This window comes from Brachionichthys hirsutus, unplaced genomic scaffold (genome assembly GCF_040956055.1).
Source record: "Brachionichthys hirsutus isolate HB-005 unplaced genomic scaffold, CSIRO-AGI_Bhir_v1 contig_1345, whole genome shotgun sequence".
In the NCBI taxonomy this organism is placed as follows: Eukaryota; Metazoa; Chordata; class Actinopteri; order Lophiiformes; family Brachionichthyidae; genus Brachionichthys; species Brachionichthys hirsutus.
Window position 1 is genome coordinate 2,698 of NW_027181053.1, and position 15,049 is coordinate 17,746.

Genomic DNA, 15,049 nt, shown 5'->3' on the forward strand with positions numbered 1-15,049 from the left:
GCATAATGTAAACTCTTCTGAGACACAGACGCAGAGCATAATTTAGTATTTTTATAATTAATTTTTTTTTGTATATGCTTAACTTGAAATAACGAAACAGAGTCCTACAATTCGTATTAGTTATTGTATCCGAAGTACGCTCCTTCAGGTGCGCAAAACACTCAACAATTCTCATAAACATAACTCCACAATAACTCCACTGGACCGACCAGTTCATTAATATCATCAGAATTATAAGGAAAGCGAGCTGCTGGTCTGACGCCTTTTTATTTTATAAGACTACAAGTACCGTCATGCAAATTATACGATGACGTCACATAAACTCAGTAACGTAGTGTCAAGCACGCAATTTTCATTCAGCAGCATTTTGAAAAAGGAAGATGGCGGCCGCAGCAGTGGTTGAATTTCAGAGAGCCCAGTCTCTCGTTAGCACGGACCGCGACGCCTCTATTGATATTCTGCATTCTATCGGTAGGTGCTCGGGTCGTGTTTTTGACACGGACAACGATTCGTTCACAACTTTGAAGTGCTTTTTCTCAGTTAGTATCAGGCGGCGATGTTAGCATGTTAGCTAGCGGTGTTCAATAGCAAGAGCCGGGTGGTGTGCCGTGCTGACTCACTGCTGAATGGTGGCTAACGGCGACTGCTAGCACGGAAAGATTTAGCATCGTAGCGGCTATGCTAACGTTAGGCCCCAGCTTGAAATGTGTGCTAGCGTTCATCGCTGTAATGTGTTCGGCTGTACGCAGCTCTTGCGTTATTTCGTTAACGACCACAGATATCTAGCTAGTTGACAGCAGTTCTGCTTGAGATTGTAATGTTCGCTCGGATGCTATTGTTGCTAACGTCATTGTTGTCAAAAGGCTTTAACTCCTGTCATCAAGGACAGCTTTCTGACAGTAAAAGTAACTGCAGCCTGTGAAGTCGTAAATGGCAGATTAATGAGTAATCGTCTCAGTGCTACTTGTGCGTTGTGGTTGTGTGAACATACGGAAAGTAATGAAAATCAAATTGTAGCTTATTGCACATATTTTTACATTGGAATTACTGAACTCAAACGAGCTGTACAGATATTCTTGCTTGACTATAGGCCTTTTATGTATAAATATTTGAGACAGATTTTTGTTTCAGTAAATGTATCAGCGTTTGATGGAAAAGTATTTTTTTTTTATCAATTCTTAAGCGAAAAGACGAACCTTAATTGATTTATCGTTAGGATTTACTAATTTATTTGACTGTTGACCAAGACATTATATCGAATCTGCTCTTGATTGACAGATTGATAGCTGTATCACTAATTGGAATAATTGGTATGTGCACCCAATACTGAGTTAAATTGAAATGGTGTACTGTAATTAAAAAAGATCACGTGAGATATCAAAACTATAAAACAGACGGACTAAGATTATTTTGAAACCTTAAAAGTCCTGGGCTTGTGCAAACGGTTTCAGAAATGCTCGACTCTCATCAACTCTGGATTGAAAACAATTGATATGCTGTCAACGTGTTGCCTGTAATTTATTTTACAGTGCGGAGAGATGTACAAGAAAATGACGAGGAAGCTGTTAGGGTTAAAGAACAGAGCATCCTGGAACTGGGAACACTGTTGGCCAAAACGGGGCAGGCCGCAGGTAATAAAGTCCATCTTCAACGTTAATTCGGTGCCAGATTTAACTTTCCACACAGTCTACAAACGCTTTTTATTCCTTTGTCCAGAACTAGGGGGTCTGCTGAAATTTGTGAGGCCGTTCCTGATTTCCATCAGCAAGGCGAAGGCGGCCCGGCTGGTCCGCTCCCTGCTGGACCTCTTTCTTGACATGGAGGCAGCGACAGGTCAGGAGGTTGAGCTGTGTCTTGAATGCATCGAGTGGGCCAAGACTGAGAAGAGAACTTTCCTACGACAGGCTCTGGAGGTAAGGAGGTTTGGTATATGTTTGCGGTTGCTATCTAAAGCCATAAATATAACTTGATCCCACGCAGAATGGGGAGTTATTCCACTGAAATGAACGACCTACAAATGGAACTTAACCCTATGATGTTTGATGGCACTTTGTTGTCGGTGGTTATGTTGTTGTTGTTGTGGAACTTGTGATAATGCTGAAATATAAAGCTACTAATATTGTTTGTAAATATACCGAATATTGTTACCAAGCGATCCCCAACAGTGGATATATTGATGCCGTTACCTGATCGTAGTTGGTACTAACGTGCAACTCTCAAGTGTTTATGAATATGAACGAGATTGTAGTGGACCAAAGCCGATGTCTACTCGTCTAACAGCATTCTCTCTCCTCTCAGGCACGACTGATCGCTCTCTATTTTGACACCAAACGATACCAGGAGGCCTTGGCCCTCGGTGAGTGTTTTTCAGACATGACTCTTTTCTCTATTTGTGTGTGTGTAAATGCTAACATCTATTTTCAGAGTTTTGCAAATACACAGGCGTTACTATTGGACCTAAAATGTTCACCAGATGTTTTATAGTTTGTCAAACAACAAGGCTGTTTTATGTCGAAATGTTATTGCACCTATGAGTAATGTTTAATAGTTACCTTCATAAAATATGTGGTCCTTATTAAAACATATGTGCCAAAATGACTAATATAACTTATGAACAAGAGTTTGAGGTGTATGAAAGATTGCGAGAACAGCACATATTAGGACTACAGGAGTACTTTACATTATACAAAGAGAGTTGAATCACATTTTACTGAAGGTTCTTTTTTTCTCTTCCCTTCAGGCTCCCAGTTGCTCCAGGAGCTGAAAAAGATGGACGACAAAGCTCTTCTTGTAGAGGTTCAACTGCTTGAAAGTAAGACGTACCATGCTCTGAGCAACCTACCCAAGGCCCGCGCAGCCCTCACCTCAGCCAGGACCACTGCCAACGCCATTTACTGTCCCCCCAAACTCCAGGCAGCTCTGGACATGCAGTCAGGTCAGTTATTTAATTTCCCCTTGAAGCAGAGTTCTAAAGGTCGCAGCACAATTTCAGTCGCTCTTCATTTACTTGTGACTTTCCTAAAAGGTTGTTGTAAACATATCTCAAAGGAATCCTTTTGGTTTTTTTGGGAATGCAGCTGCTGTTTCGAATGTGTCTGGTGTGAATACAAGTTTATCGGGCTATTTTGCCGCTTTGCGTGACTGATGCCGACCACAGACGGTAACCGTCCACGTCGTATCATCTCTGCTGCAGGGATCATCCATGCTGCCGAGGAGAAGGACTGGAAGACCGCCTACTCCTACTTCTTTGAGGCCTTCGAGGGCTACGACTCTATTGACAGCCCCAGAGCGATCACGGCACTCAAATACATGCTGCTTTGCAAAATCGTTCTCAACTTGTGAGTAGAAAGTCAACAGTTTTTTTTTTCCACTTGGCTTTATTGAATTGACCCGTCATTAATAATGTCTTTCAGACCAGAGGAGGTTCAAGCCTTGATCAGCGGTAAACTGGGCCTGCGACACGCCGGCAGACAGGTTTGTACATTTCCAGTAGCCGACGGCGCAAAGAGGAACCCTCTTCACTTGTTTTTGCTGTTCTAAATGATCCTGCTCTTGTAATTAAGTACAAGTCACGTTTTAGGGCAGGACATTCCACACACTCCTTTCGGTATTTAAAATACCTTCTGAAACACTGTGTGGTGAGGAAACAAATCTCTTTGGTTTTGTCTTAATTCCTTTTTCTTTCTTTTACTCCACTTTATGTTAGTTTGACCTTGACTGTGCTGAAAGGCCTTCTCTGTTCTGTGTCCGTTAACTATTTCATTGAGCTTATTTCCGCAGAATAACGTTATTCTGATTATCCGTCTACAGACGGACGCGCTGAAGTGTGTCGCCCAGGCCAGCAAGAACAGATCTTTAGCAGACTTTGAAAAGGTAAGAATCCATGCCCTGACTAATCTACGTCATCGTCACAATGACGAGGCGATTGTTTTTGGCTGCTTTGTGTACAGCACGCACACAGACCTGTCTCTTGTTTTTATTCTAGTGGCTTGTATTATTTATGACTTTATCTTTGTTATTATTTATGATATAATCCTAAAGTGTGATTTTTTTAAAGTGAAAATTGTGCGTCGCTTCAGGCCCTGACCGAGTACAGAGCGGAACTGAGGGACGATCCGATCATCAACACTCACCTGGCCAAACTGTACGACAACCTGCTGGAACAGAACCTCATCCGAGTTATTGAACCGTTCTCCAGAGTACAGGTAAAGTCCATTAACTGTCCATTAATGTCAAATGTGAGAGGTATTACCAGGTTCCAAATGTGAACATTTTATTTTACTGTCTGGGTAGGATCTCTGTAAATATGTTGTCTTATTGCGTAGAGGCAATTAAACACAGAACTATGTCTGTGTCGGCGTGTTCTGAACTTCAAGTTGCTCAAAGTGGGAGTCGCATTTTGGGCTGCAAGCTGACCCAGAACGTTCCCTTAATTAGGTCGGGTGAAAAACACGACCCAGAATTCCACCAGTGAGAAACGTGGAGGTGGGGCTTTGGTACTAGGACATGATTCCTGCTTCTGGTGGTGGTGCGATAATAGAAGTTAATCTTATTACGTTCCTGCTGTGATGAGACGTCTCTTATCCGCTTTTAAATGCCCAGAGATAATTTTACTGTATAATTCTGTACTTTGCAAAATCCTGAACTTAAGTTTCCTTCTCGTTTAAAGATTGAACACATATCGGGCCTAATCAAACTTTCAAAGGTATGTACGTCTGCAGTTACTCGGTGTTATGATTATCGTTTTTATCCCCCAAGATACGGGTTTTATTATTTATTTCTTTTTAGGGAGATGTGGAAAGGAAATTATCACAGATGATTCTGGACACAAAGTTTCACGGTACGCAAACATGAGATATTTCACGCCTCAAAGACACAGTAAATGTCTGATTTGTCTATCTGACATTAATGCAGGAATCCTAGATCAAGGTGAAGGCGTCCTGATCATATTCGAAGAGCCCCCAGTGGACAAAACATACGAAGCAGCCTTGGAAACAATTCAGAACATGAGCAAAGTTGTGGATTCACTTTACAACAAAGCCAAGAAGCTAACATAGGTATATAAAAAAAAAAACGCAGAATGTTTTGTCTTTATTTCATTTCTGTTAAACGTGTTCTTTCGTTCTAACCAACAGAGCAGATTGCCGTGGCCGTGCGATGGAGGAACTGCGTGTGTAACATAGAAAACAAGGGATAGCAATGACGAGTCCCACAAACCGCAACAAAACAGGATTTCCCCATCAGACCCCCCCTCTCCTCTCCCTCAATGGACAAGTTCATCACTTCTCGTGAATGTTTCATTTTTTTTTTTCCTCTTTAATTTTGGTATCTCTTCAGGATTCTGTATAACGCTCAGCGGCCAAGTCAGGCCATCAGGGAATATTGTACAACCACAATAAAAAGATTCAAACATTTAAGGATAACATATATGTTTATATCTGCTACACGGTCTGGCTCAGTCTTGAGCTGACTCCACGGCAACCTGGAAGGTGCGACTTTGACCTCCGTTCTGCTACCGACCCGGAACACGGAGCTCAGGCTCTCTCCTCCTTATCCATAATTTCAGAAGCACACCGTTTCAGTTTTCGTCGGTCCTCCTTGGGATTCGGTCTTTTGGTCAAAGAGCTCCCTCTAGTTTTTATTTTAATCATCATATCAATGCCGGTAGTAAAGTACCCATTTGTGTATTAAACTCATCTTATTTGTTTTGGTTTTCTTTGTTTTTTTTAAAAGAAAAGGTTAACAGAAGGTTACCACATGTCTGGCTACCACTAATGTACATCTGCTGAACAGACGAGATGCCATTTCACCACGAGTGCCACTGTTTCTTCGGCGCTTCTATTTGCCTCTGGGTGTAAAATAGAATTGAAGGGCAGAGGTTCTGAGCATCTGTGAGTTTACCCCTCAGTGAACAATTCACCATTGTTAGTTCCTAGCACTAGTGGAATGCTAGTAACCAAACAATTTGTATGGTTTGATTTTTTTTTTCTCTCTGAAGACATTTTCAAAAATAAATATTTTGTATTTTAAGGATTCTGTCTTGTCTCTTGCAGGGGGTAATTTCATCTTTATTTGGGTTCTCTGCTATAATAGTTGGTATAAGTGTGATGGTAATGTTGCATTGTATTTGAGATTGGGTTGATACCCCATTAAATGTATACAATACTTATTTGAAAGTATGTAAATATATATCCAGACTAAATGAAAGATTGATATTTCTTAAGAAATTCTGTGTTTTAAATCTTTAAAATGCATAATTTCCCCAAGAGTCTTCCTCCTGCTGCTACATTTTTCACACCTCACATCAAAGGACAATTAAACAGTGTCTTGTATTTTTGTTTCACACATTTTGACGTTCACTCGGACCTCGTCCTGTTCTAAATAAGTGGACATCAGCTTTCTTTTTTTTAATGTTTTATTAAAGTTTATTGATGCCATGTAAGAAATATTAATGCAAATTTATGTATCCACAGATTAATTACAAATCTGAAACTTTTACTTTGCTTTAATTTGTTTAACAGTGAATTTTTTTTTTATTATAATACGTACTGTTTTTTACTGTCAATACATTCAACATGGCGTTTAATGGAATCTAAATTAGAACAAGACCCATCTTCAGATTTTATTTTTCATTCAAGAATCATCCAGCAGTTTTTAATCCGTCTAACAAACAAACAAACAAAAACGTAGCTTTTCCTGCTTTTTTACGTTTTAATTTTGTGTTGCTTCGCTGCAGTCTTTTCCAAACGCTTTCTATTTTGCGTCCTGTGCGTGATGACGTCCAGGGACGTCCGGAAGGCCCGCCTCTTCTTACACGTCACTTTGCTATTTCTGCTGTTCTGTCAGCGTATACTCCGAATTGCACTGGAAAACCGGGATAAAAACACAATAATGGCCGTCCGGGTGAGTTTTTTTGAAGCCAGTATTACAGTTTGGATACAAATAAACCACAAACGGAAGGAGTCGCTTATCGAAAGTTTAGATTATATAAAGGACTATAGCTTTTTTATGCGTTTAGTGAGCTAGCATAGCACTAGCCTGTGTGGCAAACACGGACGTCATTCAAAACTTCCTTGTCAGCCCGGAAGTGGAATGAAGTGTCTCATGACTCGTTGATCTGTTGCTGTTATTCTTGAAATTTAACCGTACATTAATATTTAATTCATTGTAATTTAAATTGGATTTTACACCATATAACAAAGTAATCAAAACCCCTTCAGATTATTATGTGGAACTTTATCGCAGTGTAAATCTTTATTTTCTGTCCTTCATTTGTCTGTTTCTAGGGCATCATAGTTGCTATTGGGATGCTGAAATACAGAGAAGCATCGTCAAACTGAAATATTTAAAATGTGTATTTATATGTACGTTTGTATCATAAACCACAATCCCATCAAGTTTAAAGGAAATGTCTTCTAGAGGTCTAAAAAAAAAAAAAACGTGCATTTGGCCTTGAACGAAGAGACTCTCACAAGCCTGTTTCATCCAGAGGTTTCTCTGTATTTACTCCTCGGTCGGGTCACTGTTTTCGTTCTTCTGGTCCGTTTCCAGGTTATGGAAGCGGTGCGATGTCCAACAGACGAACTGTCCTTGACCAACTGCGCCGTCATCAATGAGACGGAGAAACAGTTTGAAGAGTGAGTGGGACTTCCTCTGATGCTTATTATTACACCAGGGTAGCGAGCATCTTTATACGTTTGTTTGTTGTTATCGTCCGTGGGCATCGAAACATTTTGTGGCGACGAAAGGCGAGGAAGAACAGTAATATCTGGGATCACGCTTTCTTTCCTCTCTTATTTATTCACGCCAACGCAGTCACGTGACGGTCCGAAACTTGGCCCACAAGTACGTGTTCACCTTGAAGAAGCATCCCAGCGTTAAACCTGGGGCCATCGGCTTCAGCCTGCCGCAGGTCAGCTCACTCTAACACGTCCACTGCCACACAATAAATCGAGAACATAGTTCTCATCCACATGTTGAAGTGTTTCGCCTGGAAAAGTCCCGACGATTTGTTGAACTTGTGCGATTGTCTGCCGGTTCTTTGCTCGGACCTTTCGTGTTTGTCACGTTTTCTCTGTTCCTGCTTTTTTTTTTTACACCTTTTTTGCCTTTTGTGTCTCTGCCTGCACTTCCTTCCATCTGTAAAATTGCCAGCCGCTACGGCACACAGGTACTACTGCATTCTCCTCAGAGACCGTTTTATGTCACCACATCACTGGCCACCGTCTCAGAAGCACAGCTCCCCCCCCCCCCCCCCCCTCCGGGACAGAGTCAATCACACGGCATTTAGTGAACTGATAAAGATGCAGTGTTTGTTTTAAGTTCAGTCTTCCTTTGTCTGGTGAAATATGAACCCATCATAATACGATTTGTCATTAGCTTGTCTTGTTTCTCCACAGAGGAAATGGGCTGGTCTCTCCATTACACAACAGGTTGAAGGTGAGTTTCATGTTTGTAGCATTTTCCTACTTTATTTATTTATTGGTATATTAAAAAGGGACAATGCTCATTAACTAACTCTTTTTTGTGTGTGTGGTATTCCTTCCATTGTTTGTGTTTGACAAAATAAAATAAAAAAATCATTCTGTCTTTACTATGAACGCACACTGTAGTTTATTTTGTCTCAGTGCACGTCAGTACTTCTATAAATTGATCAATAGTTCCCTTTATGACATTTTCTTCTGTATTCTGACACAAAATTATTCAGAAAAGTATCGTTTTGCAGTCAAACAAATGTTTTCTATCGCACTTATGATATTAAAACACAATCTACCTGCAATTCTACAGCGTTATTTGGTACAGGGTCCTTCCAGATGGAACTGAAAGCTTGATTGCCAGACAAATCAAAAAGTAGAAACCTGCTAAAGAGGGATGCCGCTCTAAATGCAGTGATGAACTCAGACTCTGCTGTAAATAGCGACATCTGCAGGCCGGAGGTTACCTTCCACTTATAAATTGCTTGGTTGCTATCATGAAACAGAATACAAGTGATTTTTACCGCTTTCATTTACTTTATTAAGGGAGAAAAAGCCTGACTTGGAAAATGGATGAAGAGCAGCCGATATGAAAATCAGTTTGACGTCTCTTTGCGTCTGATTTGAAAGGTGGATATAAAAGTCGGCACCTGTTGTTGTTTCCCTGTTTTATAGTGACAAACTACAAGTTTGACAAGACCAAGCAGGTTATAAGCAGCATGACGGTGGAAATTGATTTCCTGCAGAAGAAGAATGTGGACAGCAATCCCTACGACTCAGACCAAATGGCCAGCGAGTTCATCCAGCACTTCAACAACCAGGCCTTCAACCTTGACCAGCAGGTGCTCTGAATTCATTGTGGAATATAGGGGACTGTAATTGACTTTATTTTAATGTTTCCTATTGTTTAGTGGATTTCATGTTTTTTTTCCCCCTCTCCTCTAGCTGGCGTTTAGTTTCTGTGATAAGCTCTTTGGCTTGCTGGTAAAGGATCTTGAGGCCATGGACCCCAGCATCCTAAAGGAAGGGCATACCTCTGGCAACAAACCGAAGGTATCAGCAGAACAATCCGTCGCTGTCACGGGCAGAATAAACGATGAATGACGGCTCTGTTTCCTGAACAATGACGTTCCCATCCTCAGATTAATATTGGTTTGCTGCTGGGAAACAGTCAGGTGATTTTTGAGAAGTCTGAAAGCTCCTCCATGACTCTGGTTGGTGAGTGATGCACAGCCGACCAGCGATCCTGACCTTCAAAAAGAATCTGAACATTAGCTAATAATTAGCTGCTAATTGGTTGATATTAAACTACACAACTAAATATGTGTAAATTAATTTTAATACTAACATATTTTGATATTCTAGTAACTTTGACACCAGATCATTTTAGATCTTTACTTGGGTGCTGAAACCTCTTCAAAACCCTTTATTGGTTGCCGGACAATACTAAACCCACAAGGGGGAGCCCTTCACATATTTTGCTTGCCTTACTTACCCTTCCCAATACTCCAATCAATTACAATTGCTCTGATAACTTTTGAGGTGATGTATTTTAATATCTTCATGGAAAAGGTATTCATTTTGTCCTTCAACCCTCTCCAGGGAAATCCAAAACCCGCGAGTCTCGTCAGTCCATCATCAGCCCAGACTGGAACTTTGAGAAGATGGGAATCGGAGGCCTCGACAAGGAGTTTTCTGACATTTTCCGCAGAGCCTTCGCCTCTCGAGTCTTCCCGCCAGACATCGTAGAGCAGATGGGTGAGTTTCCCTCGTTTTCTCCATTCCCGGCGTCACTTATTCATTTGTTTGTGTCTTGTCCGGCGCTCCGACGGTTATTTCACCTCAGGGTTGACTCGTTATCTAGCGGCGGGTGCACAAAGGGGCTTCCTCTGGGGTCTCTCTGAACAGATGGGAAATACCTTCCAAATGTAATCGCTGTTTTCAGTTACACTCATCAATAGCTGTCAGATTACCACGATGACTCACTTTGCGAGGGACAACAGCTCATTGTAATGGCGTCTTCGTGGCTCGTAAACAAAACCGCACACATCTGCGCACAATCGCCTCGGCCCCAATCCTTGCTGCCACCGGAGGCCTTGTGAAAAGCTGCTCCGAGATTCTCCGATCCAAACGCGACTTAAAATCTGCCGTGCATTAACACTCACACAGTCGCAGCGCCGGGGGGGGGGTTCGTCCGGCGGCGTGTGAGCTGACCTTTAATCGGTCGGTTGTGTGCACGAGTTGGCTTTTGACTGTGGCCAGCTGGGCCACCGTAATTAGATGGCGTGCCCCGATAGAGCGTCCAGCTAAAGGTGAAGCTGTAATTGGCAGGCGGGGGGGTGGGGGTGGGGGGGGGGGGGGGGGGGGGGGCTGAGAGCAGGTGCTGAGGGAGAGGTGGAGTTCATGCACGTCTCACCTTGATTCCCCTTTTGCTTACCAGAGAGGTGAAGCAGACAGACGAGCTTCAGAGCTGCTTCTCCCACGTCACTCGCCCCCCCCGCCCGTCATCCTGGCTGCTTTTTCCTTCGGCGGCTCCAAATGGCAGTTCAGATGCTTATCAGGGGGGGGGCCTCTCAGTCAGTGGGGGGCTAAATGTCATTAGGCAGGTGCAAAAGGCCACCAAAGGACCCGCACTGTTGGCCTGGATGAGTTGGGAGCACATAGTTGGAGCCTTTGATCTTTACGGGGGCGGAATAAGACAACAGGGAATCGGTAAACTCTTTCTTTTTTATCTTAGCTGATTAACGTTTCCAGCAATTGGCATGAAGAGGACATTTTATTACAAAGACCTAAATCCAACATTGATCGGTCCTAATAAATGATCGCAGACTGGAGTCTTTCCTTTTCCTCTAACGCCGACATGAGTTTTCTAACTTGTAGGAACTTTCGCCGAACCGCCTGCGCTCGCTTTGACTCCCGGCCGTCTCCCCGGTTGTCGCGTCTGTCTCCAGGCTGCAAGCACGTCAAGGGAATCCTGCTGTACGGACCCCCGGGCTGCGGGAAGACCCTGATGGCGAGGCAGATCGGCAAGATGCTGAAGGCCCGGGAGCCGAAGATCGTCAACGGCCCCGAGATCCTCAACAAGTACGTCGGCGAGTCGGAGGCCAACATCAGGAAGCTGTTTGCAGACGCGGAGGACGAGCAGAAGAGGGTGAGGGACTGTATCGCGTTGACTTGTTTTAGGAACCCATGATTTTACGCTCCGGATTAAAACGTCAGGGTGCTGCTGTAACCCCCGTCAGACACAGATACGAGTTGTGTCTATCGAAACAGAGAAAACTCATTTCTGCAGGAGTGGAGAGATCTGCCCTTCAGCCAGACGTGCTGTAATAACTCTGGTGCGTGTGTGTGTGTGTGTGTGTGTGTGTGTGTGTGTGTGTGCGGAGGTTGTACATTGATACACAGCGGCGATGGTGAGACACTCGCATTGAGTCTCACTCTTCACCACCTAATGAGGCGCTGGGCACCCTTTGACCTTCTATGAGACTACACACACACACACACACACACACAGAGTTCAGTGTGCAATAAGCACAGCTCCACACCTGCTTTGAATGCTACGGCTCAGACTGACAGGCCTGTAGATGGAGGGATAACCCCCCACCCGGCTGCTCCTCCTCTTTTCTTCCTTATTGAATCCTGCCGATCGGCAGCGTCTTCATCGTCTCGTTGCGACAGAACAAACTGATAAACGTCGTAAGACGTTAACGCACGTTCTGAGAAGCCCTTTCGGTTCGGCTCACCTTTCTTCCCGTCTGTCTTGTCGGGCCGAGCAGCTCGGCGCCAACAGCGGCCTCCACATCATCATATTTGACGAAATCGACGCCATCTGTAAACAGCGCGGCAGCATGGCGGGCAGCACGGGCGTCCACGACACCGTGGTCAACCAGCTGTTGTCCAAGATCGATGGGGTGGAGCAGCTCAACAACATCCTGGTCATAGGTGCGCACGCACACACGCACACACACACCTACACACACACACACACACAAGCTCTCATCTCTCACATACCCCCCCCCCAGGGATGACCAACAGGCCTGACCTGATAGACGAGGCCTTGCTGAGGCCGGGAAGGATGGAGGTGAAGATGGAGATCGGTGAGAGTCCGTTGCGCGAGCGTTTGAACCGCGCCGAGGATGGTGGTTGCAGAAGCTTTCGTCTTTTTTTCCAGGATTACCCGATGAAAAGGGACGAATTCAGATCCTCCACATCCACACCGCAAAGATGCGTCAACATGACCTCCTCACCAAAGACGTCGACATCAAGGAGCTCGCCGTGGAGACGAAGAACTACAGCGGCGCCGAGCTGGAAGGCCTGGTCAGGGCGGCGCAGTCCACCGCCATGAACAGGCACATCAAGGTCGGCCCCTGCGACGCGTTGTTGCTTGTGTGGTCTGCCTGGAGATAATCGGGCCTGCATGCAGCCTGAAAGCCTCCACTCAGGGCAAAGAAAGGCTTTATTGCAAAAGAGCACCAATCTGTGGATCATATGTGTTTTAGTTTGCAGTTAATACTGCTGAAACAAAACTATGAGAAATAATTTCATATCTCTCAGATACGTGTGTGTGTGTGTGTGTGTGTCTCACTTACTGTAAGCGTTTTATCAGGTGCACAGCCTCCAATCTGTTGTCATTCGTTAAATGTTCCGCCCCGCAGACACACGCCGATATTGGAGGGTGCCGATAAGCGACTTTCCACATGTCTGACGGCCGTAACGTTTCTCCTCCCCCCCCCCCTGACCCTTCTGCTCTGAGGGAGCATTCTGTCTCCTGACCCGATCTGAGTTACGTTGCGCATCTTGAAACGGAGGGAGGCACTGACGTCGCCCAGCAACGAAGCTAGCTCCTACCAAACGTATCGCACGCCTTTATTTGTGTTTGTGTTTGTGTTTGTAGGCCAGTAACACAGTGGAGGTAAACATCGAGACGGCAGAGAAGCTCCAGGTCTGCCGACTGGACTTCCTGGGCTCGCTGAACAATGACATCAAACCCGTGAGTCGCCTCGCCGTTCCGTCTCTTTTATTTGTATCTTTAACATCCGCTGACATCCCCGATTGTCCCGCCCTCCAGGCCTTCGGCACCAATCAGGAGGACTACGCCAGCTACATCATGAACGGGATCATCCGGTGGGGCGACCCCGTGTCGGCGGTCCTGGAGGACGGGGAGCTCCTGGTGCAGCAGACGAAGAACAGCGACCGCACGCCGCTGGTCTCCGTGCTGCTGGAGGGTACGGATCGAACGCTGTTCGCGTCCTGACTGGAGATACGCGGCTTATTCTGCCACCTTCTCCCACAGGCCCCCCGAACAGCGGGAAGACCGCGTTGGCCGCTAAGATCTCTGAGGACTCCCAGTTCCCCTTTATCAAGATCTGCTCCCCCGACAAGATGATCGGACACTCTGAGATCGCCAAATGCCAAGCGATAAAAAAGGTGAGACCTCAGGCGTCTTTAGAAAGATCGAAACGGTGAAGTATGCCTCCCATTTTCACTGGGCCCCGTTTGCCCTTCTCCTCCCTGCCGTAGATATTTGAAGATGCCTACAAGTCCCAGCTGAGCTGCGTGGTTGTGGATGACATCGAGCGTCTGCTGGGTAAAACGAGAACTGTCCCGCTGCTGCAGGAAATAATGACTTTCACAACGAGTTGTGTTTTATTTTGAAGGAGAAAATTGCTCATAAATAAACTCATCTCTCCTGTCAGACTACGTCCCGATTGGCCCTCGTTTCTCCAACCTGGTGTTGCAAGCTTTGCTGGTGCTGCTGAAGAAGCCTCCTCCAAAGGTAGCCGTCGCTGTTCCCGCGGATCGCTCGCCGTGGCGTTGCTAGTCCTTCGGTGTCAGACAGAGGGCAGCAGATCGTGTGTATGTGGCCGTAAAAAAGCGCCGTCTGGCCGGAGGCCTGTGAGCGGTCGGGTTTGAGGATGCGTCTATTAGCGAGTGTTTCGGTAGAGACCTGTGCTGTGTGTGTGTGTGTGTGGGGGGGGGGGGGGGGGGGGGGTTGTGAATGAGAGTCTAGCCTCACTATATGGCTGCATGTGCATGAGAAGTGGCGCGGCGCTGAATGCCTGGCTGTAAGGCGCCGGGCCCAGCGGGGTGCCTGGGGCTGGTCGGGGAGGGGGGGGGGGAGGGGGGGGCGAGGAGGAGAATGGGCTCTGTGAGAGAGCCTGGACCTGGCAGCGCCGCCGCCTGTGTGGCATCTCATCTGCATGCAGCATCACAACCCCCCACGCCATGGGGGGGGGGCAGCCATAATCCCCCTGTCTCCTCGCCACTCCTCTCCGTCTCCGTCTCCGTCTCCGTCTCCTGGTCCGCCTTCGGCTTCTTGGCTTTGTTGTTGTTGTTGTTGTTGCCCTTTTCGGTAATTTTCTGTTTTCTCAACAGTTCTCTTCCGTCCCATCATCCCCTCCTGTCTCGTTCAACGCTCTCAGTTTTCATCCTTGCTTATTCCCAATCATCTGTTTCCGCTCAAAGTTGCACCAAAATCTAATAATTGTGCTCAAATCTGGAGATCCCAGATCTCAATGCGAGACGCATCCACCGAACAGTTCACCAAGATGTCGTTTTGTTTTTGAGGAATGACA

General features: G+C 45.4%; 2 protein-coding genes across 2 annotated transcripts; both read left to right on the top strand.

Moving 5' to 3' along the window:
• The first annotated feature begins 379 nt into the window (after window positions 1-379).
• On the top strand, window positions 380-6,030 carry LOC137917137 (26S proteasome non-ATPase regulatory subunit 11B). The gene is made up of 13 exons (XM_068760025.1): window positions 380-471; window positions 1,530-1,631; window positions 1,717-1,913; window positions 2,299-2,356; window positions 2,741-2,935; window positions 3,194-3,338; window positions 3,414-3,474; window positions 3,811-3,873; window positions 4,080-4,205; window positions 4,670-4,705; window positions 4,789-4,840; window positions 4,915-5,057; window positions 5,136-6,030. The coding sequence occupies exons 1-12, from the start codon at window positions 381-383 to the stop codon at window positions 5,055-5,057; spliced, it is 1,269 nt and encodes a 422-aa protein (XP_068616126.1). The 5' UTR covers window position 380; the 3' UTR covers window positions 5,136-6,030.
• Window positions 6,031-6,891: 861 nt separating this feature from the next.
• LOC137917138 (vesicle-fusing ATPase-like) lies at window positions 6,892-14,331 on the top strand. Its single transcript, XM_068760027.1, has 17 exons — window positions 6,892-6,903; window positions 7,492-7,637; window positions 7,816-7,912; window positions 8,400-8,439; window positions 9,150-9,316; window positions 9,420-9,527; window positions 9,617-9,692; window positions 10,077-10,232; window positions 11,426-11,625; window positions 12,251-12,416; window positions 12,497-12,571; window positions 12,646-12,833; window positions 13,369-13,464; window positions 13,543-13,699; window positions 13,768-13,901; window positions 13,995-14,061; window positions 14,171-14,331. The coding sequence occupies exons 1-17, from the start codon at window positions 6,892-6,894 to the stop codon at window positions 14,293-14,295; spliced, it is 2,010 nt and encodes a 669-aa protein (XP_068616128.1). The 3' UTR covers window positions 14,296-14,331.
• Window positions 14,332-15,049: the final 718 nt, after the last annotated feature.

What these genes read in the sequence shown, in the direction of transcription:
- LOC137917138 (XM_068760027.1), top strand. An exon ending in AGACATCGTAGAGCAGATGG is followed by an intron (nt 10,233 to 11,425) that starts GTGAGTTTCCCT and finishes GTCTGTCTCCAG; the next exon opens with GCTGCAAGCACGTCAAGGGA. An exon ending in CAACAACATCCTGGTCATAG is followed by an intron (nt 12,417 to 12,496) that starts GTGCGCACGCAC and finishes CCCCCCCCCCAG; the next exon opens with GGATGACCAACAGGCCTGAC.
- LOC137917137 (XM_068760025.1), top strand. Translation starts at nt 381, where the DNA reads ATGGCGGCCGCAGCAGTGGTTGAATTTCAGAGAGCCCAGTCTCTCGTT. An exon ending in TGCAAAATCGTTCTCAACTT is followed by an intron (nt 3,339 to 3,413) that starts GTGAGTAGAAAG and finishes AATGTCTTTCAG; the next exon opens with ACCAGAGGAGGTTCAAGCCT. An exon ending in CTTTAGCAGACTTTGAAAAG is followed by an intron (nt 3,874 to 4,079) that starts GTAAGAATCCAT and finishes GCGTCGCTTCAG; the next exon opens with GCCCTGACCGAGTACAGAGC.